The 10,733-nt window shown below is 34.2% G+C and overlaps 1 protein-coding gene across 1 annotated transcript in view; it reads right to left on the bottom strand.

Moving 5' to 3' along the window:
- LOC114024771 (THO complex subunit 2-like) overlaps window positions 1–10,733 on the bottom strand; it is a gene marked incomplete at its 5' end in the record, with an annotated part of 41,642 nt that overhangs the window by 6,704 nt on the left and 24,205 nt on the right. The window contains 5 exons of the mRNA XM_027837911.1: window positions 1,009–1,150; window positions 1,420–1,695; window positions 2,517–2,681; window positions 5,361–5,540; window positions 6,002–6,119. Coding sequence (XP_027693712.1) covers window positions 1,009–1,150; window positions 1,420–1,695; window positions 2,517–2,681; window positions 5,361–5,540; window positions 6,002–6,119 — 881 coding nt within the window. The remainder of the gene's footprint in view (window positions 1–1,008; window positions 1,151–1,419; window positions 1,696–2,516; window positions 2,682–5,360; window positions 5,541–6,001; window positions 6,120–10,733) is intronic.

Genomic DNA, 10,733 nt, shown 5'->3' with positions numbered 1-10,733 from the left:
AGTAAGAAATAGAAAGATTATTTACTGGAATATATTAGAATACAACATACAGAATTAAGTAAGCATAGTAATTTAGTGCCTGATAAACCCTAAGATATCTGCTATTGAGGCAAAAAGTCATTATTCAACAGTTAAGTGTAGAGGAAATTGGAAACAGTATGGCCAAACTAGACACACAGCAATATCTCATACCATATAACAATATAAGATCAAAATGGGCACATTTTTAGACATAAATGTTGAGATCATAAGCAAATTAGTGGAGTAGAGGAGAAATTATATGTGAGATCTATGGACTAGGGAAGGGTTTGTGAAAAAGACATTCAAAAGAGGTAAAATGTATAATCCTGATCACAAAAAATTAAGAAGTTTTTGCACACATAAAATCAATGCAACTAAAAATAGTTGAAAAACAGGAAAATGTCTTTACAGAAAGTTTCACTGATAAAAGTCTTATTTCTTAAATATATAGAAAACAAAATCAAATAAGAGATATCCTCTAATTGTAAAATGGTCAAAGGGCATGAACAGGCTGTTTTCAGAGGAAGAAATTAAAGCTATCTTAATTAGCATATGAAAAATATTCTCAATCACTAAGTCACCAATAAAGATCACAGCTTTTCAACGAAGGTTTAGGAAGAATTTTAGGCAAAAGCATAAACCACACAGGATGAAGGGAATGACTTTTCTTTTAACGTAGGTGGCTTACACTATGAACAGGCTCTGGAGACAGAATGCCAATTCTTAGCATGCCAAAATGCTGCGAATGTAAAATGCTATGAAGATTAAAATCTCTAATTCTGGGGGAAAATTATATCTAGAATGACAGAAAATACTACCGTGAAATTCTGGATAACACTAACTGTTAATACTGTTCCTAAGATCAAAAAAGAACAAGATACATATATTAATATTTTAGACATTAAATAATATAATAAATATGGACAATACAAAATAAAGCATAATTCAGAGATCAGCAGTGAAACCAAAGAGATCATGTGGACTTACTAGCTAAAAGCCAGTTATCTTTTTCCAGTTTTAGTCTCTGTAGAACCCTCTGAACATGTTCCATTTGTTTTTTTTCTTCCTCTAAAAGTTTGTCCTGAAGAGCAATACAGCGCTCTTTTTCTTCTTTCTTTTTATTTAGAGGCTGGCAAACATAAAAAATTTTAATGAACACATTATTTCTTTTTTTTCTACTTGAAATTTAAGCACAATTTCCTACCATCATGAGTAAAAATAAATATTTCTAGGTACATTAACCTGGAAACTTAACACTAAAACTCCACTTCACCTGAATTATTAAAATGAACATAATATCTATCAAAAGTAAACCTTTAATTACTAAAATAACTAAAAATATTTATTTATAATTCTGCACGATTAAAAATAATTATTGAATCTTTGTTAAAGACATACCATTTCTTGATTGTCATCAATTGCTTTCATCTGGACTTTAAGTTTATGAACTTCTCTTTCATAGCTGTTATGTGGTACAGCAAGGTCATACATTGTTAATGACCAGAATGTAGCATAGAACTGTGGACTGATATCATCCCATACTTTAGAAACATGCAAAGAGATTACTGCTTCATGGACAGGTGTCATCACTAACTCACAGGATGCAATATATTTATGAACTTTGTGCTGTTGCTTATTTCCCTTCTCAGCTTTTTTAAGTTCATCATACTTTGACTAGAGATGGGAGGGAAAGACAAAAAACAAAAAGCAAAACCACTAAATATTTTGCATTGTTGTATTTGTTGGTATAAATCAACTCATCACATCATTGACTCTCCAAATCTCAAAATTAAGATGACTGTGCTTCTACTGAAAATTCAACACTGAAATATGGATGAACGAATGAATCTATGAACCAGGCACTGGGCAAAGTGGTAAGGATACAAATAGAAAATGTGACAGTCCCTCATCTCAAAGAGCTAGCTCTACTTAGGAGAGATTACAAAAAATGTAAGCTTCAGGATGCATAGGAAGATCTCAGGTCCTAAGGTTCAGTAAGATAAATAGAAAAGCCAAGGTATCTCTGGATAAAAAGATCATATGTGCCTGAGAGTCTGTGGTGCACAGACACAAGGCAGATGGTAAGGTGGAATAGTTTCCCATATAACATCAAAGAATAGGGTTGGCAACTCCTATCTCATCGATGCCATGCAAGCATGGTTGAGGGACAGACAGGAGACGGAACACCAAGGAGGAGTACTCCTCCTGCCTGTCACTGTAGGATGGTTTCTGGGAAGCCAGTGGGGAAATTAAGGAGGTTTAAAATTAAGATCTTTCAATAAAGATCCTTTACGCTGAAAAAGTAACATAACAAATTTGAATTCTTAAGCTTTCTGAAATATTAAATAAATATTAAAAGTCTTATTAATAGGAAAACTCAGGATTCTAAACTTATAGTATTTTTAAATTAGTTTAGTAGCAATTTAGTGAATATAAAAATTACAGAAAACTTGAAATAGCTTATTCAATGTTAATGAAAATACCCCTTTACTTACTGAAATATGGTGTGCATACATTGGTCTAGACAGGAAAAATGCTGCATCATGAGGTGTATGATATTCATTACAGAGCACATCAATTGATGGCACTCGTTTAATGTAATCCTCTGTACTCAGATTAGCTGCCAAAAACCCACCAAACTGTACCAGGGTATCATGACACTAAATTGAAAAGAAAAACAGAAATAAGAAAATGGAGTTAAGATATACTTAAATCTGAGAAAAGGATCTAAGATGACAGATTAGGGGTAGCAACCCAGTTCAACACTCCCAACATTCCCCTCCAAACAACTTTAAAATAAAACTCAAATCAAATCAAATTTTGGAGTGGCACAGCCAACAAAAAGTCAGAGTAAGATATTTTTCTGACACAAGAAAGTTTAAGAGATTAGCAAAAGTCTGTGACACCGGTCTGTTCAGAGCCCACACATGCCATTGCGGCAAAAATGGGAGTTCTCAATAACTGGTCAGAAAGAAATTATAGGGGACCCATTTCCGGCACGGTGTACAACTGGTGCTGACTGGCAACTCTATTACCACACGTAGTTCTGGGTAGCAGTTCCAGGGCCAAAAAAAGTACTGGGTCTCAGTCATAAGGGAGTAGGGACCTTGGTCACAGTTTAAGGGCCATGAGGAGTATCAGTGCTCGTGGTTGCATGGGAACAGGAGTCCTTCTGGTTAAGATCAGAGCACAGATCATGAGAGCAGTGACCACATTTATTTCAGGATCACATCACCTTTTAAGTACTAAAAACTTACAGACTCCCCAGAACTAGCTCTGAAAGTAGCCCACAAACACCTGAAACTTTAGGCAGTGTCTCCCTATCCCTAAGTAAGCAAAGGACAACTTTAACAAAAAGTTTAAAGTCAAGAAACAGGCTGGGGAAAAATGAGCAAACAACAACAAAAAAAGAAAGAAACTGACTAGATAAAGCTACTACAGTGCAAGGGAAGACCAAGACAAATTCCAAAGACAACAATATGAAAACACCCGCCAAAAAAACCTCGAAGAAAAATGCTCATTGGACTCAGGCCCAATTAGAATTTCTGGAACAGCTAAAGAAAGAAATAATGAGTGGCAAAGGGAAAATAAGGAAAAGAAATGAGAGTGATGCATGAATATTATGTAATAAAAATTAAGAACTTAGTAAAAGAGGCATCAAAAAATACCGAAGTAAACAATACCTCATAAAACAAAATTGGCTTAATGGTTAAAAAAAAAAAGGCACAAAAAAACCACTGAAGAAAACAACTCCTCATAAAGCAGAATTGGCCAGATGGGAAAAAACGGGCACAAAAGCTCACTGAAGAAAATAATTCCTTAAAAGTTAAAATAGGCAACTGGAAGCTTAATGACTCCATGAAACTGCAAGAAACAAAACAAAGTCAAAAGAATGAAAAAATAGAAGAAAATGTGAACTATCTCATCAGAAAAGCATCTGACCTGAAAAACACATCAAGGAAAGATCATTTAAGAATTATAGGACACTTGAAAGCCATGATTAAAGAAAGAGCCTAGATAAAATATTTCAAAAAACTGTTAAAGAAAACTTCCCTGATAAATTAGGAATCTAAGACAGTAAAACAGACATTGGAAGAATCCACTGATCACCTCCTGAGAAAGATTCCCAAAATGAAAACTTGGGAATATTACAGTCAAATTCCATAGCTTGAAAAAGTATTATAAATCCTTACTACTTGGAGAATTGAAAATAAAAAAAAAAAAAACATCTGAGTTACTATCTCACATCCATCAGACTGGTTATGTTGACAAAAGGGAAAAATGATAAAAGCTGAAAAGATTGTGGGAAAGTAAGATGGCAAAGATATGAACTAGTCCAACCATTCTGAAAATTAATTTGGAATTATATCCTAAAAACTGTTAAACTATACAATCTTTGACCAAGCAATACTGCAACTCAATCAAAGAAACAAGAAAAGGATCATGTATTTCAAAATACTTACAGGTTCTCTACTTCTCAGTAGCAAGTAATACTGTAAAGGTAAACACTTAGAAACTCTGACCAATAAAATGTTCAATTATAAATCCAAAGGACTCATGGTGAAAAAATGCTATATTTACCTCCAAATANTTTTACTCTGTAAGTGATTTTGCCTTTAACTGCTTAAGTCATAATTCTCTCTCTTTCTGAACTTAACTCAGACCCTGAATTCTAGTTCTCTCTTCCATTCTTGCCCCAAGGAACTCTGCTGCCCTTGGGGGTTGCAGGTGGACCCCAGGGAGTTCAGGTTTGTATCTTTATACTACCACACTATCTTTCAAGGAAGTCTGGTTGGATATCCAACTAAGTCTGGACCATTATTTCTGACCTTGCAAACGAACAATTCTGAGCCACAGAAGTGGGGTTGTGATTAGTCCTTCAATTCCCAAATTCCAACCAATCATATTGTTCCCCACACCTCAGCTGCATTGTCCATCAATCTCATGAGGTCACCTATTCTGTTCATTCTTTGTTCTGCACTCCTTAAATCTATCTGATAGGGGTCTTTTGGCACATATCAAGCCCCCTTTATTAACAGACTTACACCCTATTAATAAACTGTTATTATGCTCAGAGAAAACGTGCCTCAGCCTACCTTTGTCGAATTTCACTCACTACACTTACTGTACTACACTACACTGCACCTCACATGTTGTTTTTTTACATATCGAGTATTTGTAACAGGTTTGACTTTTCTTGTCTTCTTAAAAGTAAAGTTATTAAATTTATAAATATATGTCAATATTATAACCATTTACTCAAAACTAAATCAAACTTAAAAGATGGCTAAGTAAAATATAAATGGAATTAAAAAGCATGTGAACAATTTTCCAAATACCTGATCATACAACTTTCCCACAAGCTTCAAATGTTTCTCTCCTCCTTCCTGGAATATCACCCCATTCCTCTGTTGAGCCATAAGTATGCACAAAGGAAGGGCAAGATCATGATCCAGAAGTGCATCCTTTAACCTCTGAGAGGACTTTTTTGTGTTTCTGATCTGTCCAAAGTAGCCACCCTATAAAGAAGAAAAAAGCTGATCAAACTACAGATTGAGCGAATTTAATAAAAAAACTTATTAAGTAAAATAAAAATTTATGAGCTATGATTAAGACGGTCATAGAGATATACAAATATAATCTTATCTGAAAAAAGATACTGTAATAAAGAAATCCTTAAGAAAAAGAATATGACATCAACTAAAATTCTTCTTTCTGAGTAGCAATGTAAAATAACAGCTAAAAAATAATGTTTGTAGTTGAATCCCTATTTTCTCTGTCTAGTTTCCCAAATGACTTGCAGCACAGTGCTATAATAGAAACCCCAGGTATTTTTACTCACAATTATAGAAGTAAAAATTTTTTAAACTTACATTTGCTTTAGCAATTATTGTCTCACTTTATACTAAGGGGAGAGGACAGAAGGAGTTTGACATAAGAGAAATAGAGCTAGTCATCAAAGGAAAAAAATCATGCTCACCTCAGCTTTTAGCTGTTCTCCACCCGTCAAAGCCTCCAACTGTTCCACTGTCATTTCTTCTGTAACTTCTATTCCTGCCATTTTTTCTACTACCTCTTTCAATATAAGTAGGTCAAAGCTACTCAAAAGTTAGAAGGAAACTATGTTAATAATATAGACTCACACAGAAAAATGACAGCATGCAGTATCTTAATATTAGAAAATCATTAGAAAGAAATCAAGATACAGAGGAAAATTTGGGTTCTGGCTCTGAAATTTACTAATATTTAACTGGATTCAAGCCAAAGAAAAGTGAATGAATTATTTCCAAATTCCCACCACTAGTTCTCCAATTGCAAGTCTCCTTTCAACTCTTCTGTGTTGCACACATTTGATAAATTATCACAGAAAGACACAAATAGGAGCAAAGCCAAGTCTGTGCTAAAACCATACACAGTCCATTTACAGATATTATTCAGTTTTACATAAAAGATATTTAAGTAAAGAGAAACTAGACTAGATCTTTGGGTTTAAAAAAAGACTAATAAAATGTACCAGGACACATGGTCTTTCCACAATTAGTGTTTCTATATCACGAGACCTTTTTATTTCTAATCAAAGATCCATTTCATCAGTTTAGGTTCTAGTTCTCTGGAAATCAGGAATTCCTAATCCACATACAGACTAGCATAATATTGTGCAATAGAAAACATACTGATTATTCAATTTTTCACTGCTATTATGGACAGTCCAATCTATTCAGGACATGCCCCACTTCAGAACAAAATTTTATTACAATGTTGAAATAAAACAAAATAAGAAACCATGAAAGAAATTACTATAATTAATCAAATTGCTAAATTCATCTATTTGTTCAAAACGATAGAAAATTATATCCAGCGTACAAATAATAAAAGTTACATAACACTAATGGCAATATTTTTATCATTTTCTGTGAATTTCTTTGAAAAAATCAATATACCTACTTTCTAGACTTGTGTTTTTTAACAGGATAAGCACCTAATTATACAAGGCCCAAAGGTTAAGTTTCTTTTTTAAATATTCCTTGCCTTCAAAACCCTTAAATTATTGTAATATGATACAAGGCATTTTGATGCCTTTATAGAATATTAAGTGAAAAAGGAAAGTCTTCACATGGAAAGTGTTTATTTTTCAGTTATTTCAATTACANTTAAATTATTGTAATATGATACAAGGCATTTTGATGCCTTTATAGAATATTAAGTGAAAAACGAAAGTCTTCACATGGAAAGTGTTTATTTTTCAGTTATTTCAATTACGTCCAATTCTTCACTATCCTATTTGGGATTTTGTTTTGTTTTTTTTTTCTTTTTGCTTAGGCGATCGGGGTTAAAGTGACATGCCCAAAGTCACACAGTTAGTAAGTGTTAAGTGTCTGAGGCTGGATTTGAATTCAAGTCCTCCTGACTCCAACGCCACAGCTCTATTCCCTGTGCCACCTAGCTGCCCCTTGGTATTTTCTTTACAAAGATACTGGAGTCATTTCTTTCTCTAGGTCATTATACAGATGAGGAAACTGAGGCAAACAGAGTTACGTGACGTGCCTACGGTCACACAACTAGTCTGAAGACAGATTTGACCTTGACAAAGTTGAGTCTTTCTGACTCCAGGACTGGAACTCTATCACTGTGCTATCATCACCTTAATTTCTAAGCAGTTTGGTGAGGAAAGAGAATATTCCAGCCACGAGGGACAGAATTTGCGAAGGCATGAAAACAGGAGAAAGAACGCTAAGCTTGTTTATTAGCTAGCTGGTTAATTTGACTGGTACTCAAGGCAGAATGCTGTAATGAAGGAAACAGAAGTTGAAGGAGTAAAAAGAAGCCATGCTATAAAGATAAGGAATTAGTATTTTATAATACAAATCATACAAGTATAGTTGGTTAGGGAGTGCCATGGTTAAACTTGGCACTCAGAAGTATTAATTTAGCAGCTACATGAAGTATAGATTTGAGAAAGAAAGCACTAAAATTGGGAAAAGTCTATTATCATAGTCCAGATGAGGATTGATAAAGGGCTAAACTAGGATAGCAATCCCACAAATGCAAAGTCCAAAGGAGAAGTGGAATTAGAATTGATGAGATCTGACAACTGGTTATGAGAGAGAGGGCATCAAGGGGAAAAAAAGAATAATCAAGGACGGGCTAAGGTTACAAATGCTGGCACCAAGAAAAATGATGGAGTTCCTAACAGAAAAATTCTGGAAATTCTATCAGGGCAAACATTTCAGGAAGAGCAACTGATTTGAGGGACTGGTTATTCGCAAGATTTCCCCATTAGTAATTAGCTTATATGAGTAAAAAAAAATGACATTATGCAAACTTTTGAGGTACTGAACTATCTAAGGGCAAGAAGAAAGGGTAAAGCAGAGCCTGAGAAAAAGTACCACAATTAGCTGGTTTCTGCCACAAGAAGATAAAATTGCATAAATCGAATGATCCAAAAAGCATAATGGTTCTTGGGATAAATATGCATATTTCATCCATTTTTTTATTTTCATTTTCTCTACATTTCAGTTCTCTACCTCTTTATTATTCTCTTCTCTCCTCTGACTATTAATATGATAATATAGATTAATACAACAATATAGATTGATATGAGTATGTCCAACAAGGAAAGAGAAAAAGGGCAGTTTAAGGAAGGATAGGTAAAGATCTAAAAGGGAAAGACCAAGTAAGAAAGCAGCAAGTACCTTTAAGAACTTACTACGTATTTTGCATTATGCTAAACTTTGGGACTACAAAGAAAAAAGTGGAATCATTTTTGTCCACAATGACCTTACATTCCAAAAAAGGAGGCAACAACAGCATGTATCAGTATAATATTACATACCTAACGTAAATACAAAGTAAATTTTTTGGAAAGCGAGACACAAACAGCTTTTGGAGGTTTCAGAGGGGGAAAGTGAGAATTAAACTGAGTTTGAAAGGTACTCTAGTTCTACAATCCTATGGAAAACCTCTATAAAGAGAGAGAGAAAGGGAAAAGCAAAAAATCCATTTTAGCTAGATTACATAATGGGCAGTTATATAATGAAGCTAGACAAGCAGTCCAAAACCAGATCACACAGTTCCATTAAATGCAAATCAATGAAGCACAGTACTAAGCACTGAGGACACATATTAAAGTAACATAGTTCCCACTCTCTAATGGAGTTTACAAAACACCACAAGTCAGAGGGAGGGTATGCAATTTAGTGTGCAAGATCAAAGCAAGTGACAATTTCTCTTCTTTAATGTCATTTCTACTTACAAAATCTTATCAAATTTTGATGTCAAAACATTTGATAGGGCCAAGGACTTTGGTAACAAGAACTCTCCCTTCTGGGTCTTCAATCACTCTGACTGAGGGCAATGGGCTGAAAGCATCACCATTCCAAGAGCTCTTGATTTCACGGTACTAGGCTTTCACCATCATAATTTGACAGTGAACAAAGTTAACAATTACTATATGGGGCTGGCTCCCTTTTCACAGAAGCTGCAACGTGAGATAATGTCTATAAAAGCCAGAGGCAAACTATTAGTCTGCTAATTGAAGGATTCCTGTGCCGTTTTGACAGTTGGTCAGTAGCTGTTGCTAATGGTGATGAGGAAGGTCAGGTTAATACCATGGAAAACAGGAAGACTAATTAGGAACCAACTCCAAATGAAAAGTGGACTTAAACTGGTAGTTCTCTGACTGGGGAGAAGAAAGGGATATGAAAGAGATCTTTTCAAAAGAGATAAACACGATATTTTATGTCAGACAGCCAAGTAATAATGAGGAATTGCGAATACTCTATTTTCAAATATGTATGACGAGAATGATTATGGTACCTACAGAAGAGGAAAGGTTTTTAGGAAAAACCAGTAAGTCCTAATTTGGATATGTTCAGTTGAAGATGAACAATTAAAGCTCCGCACAGGGCCAACTGTATCACAGTCATCTGCACTGAGAAAATAAAGATAATCTGAAGATGCTGTACTGACCTCAATCAAGTAGAGAGAGAAAAAGATTTAGGATAGAGCCTTAGGTTCCATTATAATTAGAGCATTTTCCAGCATGAATATGACAAGGGCTAAAAAAAGACAATGATCAAGGTAACTGAGATAATGTATACATGGGTTGTTGTCACACATTAATGAAATCACAGATCCACTGAAGCACAGTCGTTTAAAATGTTGTATGTTTCAATCAAAAAACTTTTTTAGTGGTAAATATATACAAGAACACCAAGAAAAGGAATAAACATCTCTTAGTATTTCCTCTGTTCAGGAACTTTTAATTATTGTGTAAATAAATACAAAGAATGAAATAAATTCCTACTTTCAAGAAAATAAAAATAACATGTAATATTATAGTGATTAAGAAGTCAAGAGCTTCTACAACTAAGTCTAAAGACCTGACATAAAATTAACTTATATTTACTTTCTATTTATGCTGTATACATTTCTATGTTATTTTCTTGAAAGCAGGAGTTTATTTCATTCCCTTGCATTTATATACATAATAACTAACAGTGGCTGAAAAGAGCAAACACTTAACTGAGAGATGCCTATCTCTTAACTCTTACAAGGTAGCAAATTTCTACCCTAAATTAAGATATATTCAAAGCTCCTTTCTATCTCACAGAAACTGCAACCTTTTGTCCCTTCTCAAGGAAAGGGAAGATGATAGAAGACAAATCTTCTAGAAATCCAAGTTTGAAAAATCAACTTTCCTCATTCACCCC

Source organism: Vombatus ursinus, unplaced genomic scaffold (genome assembly GCF_900497805.2).
Source record: "Vombatus ursinus unplaced genomic scaffold, bare-nosed wombat genome assembly UNPS02014824.1, whole genome shotgun sequence".
NCBI classification, from domain to species: domain Eukaryota; kingdom Metazoa; phylum Chordata; class Mammalia; order Diprotodontia; family Vombatidae; genus Vombatus; species Vombatus ursinus.
The sequence above is the reverse complement of the archived record's forward strand: the minus strand, read 5'-3'. Positions and strand labels throughout refer to the sequence as shown.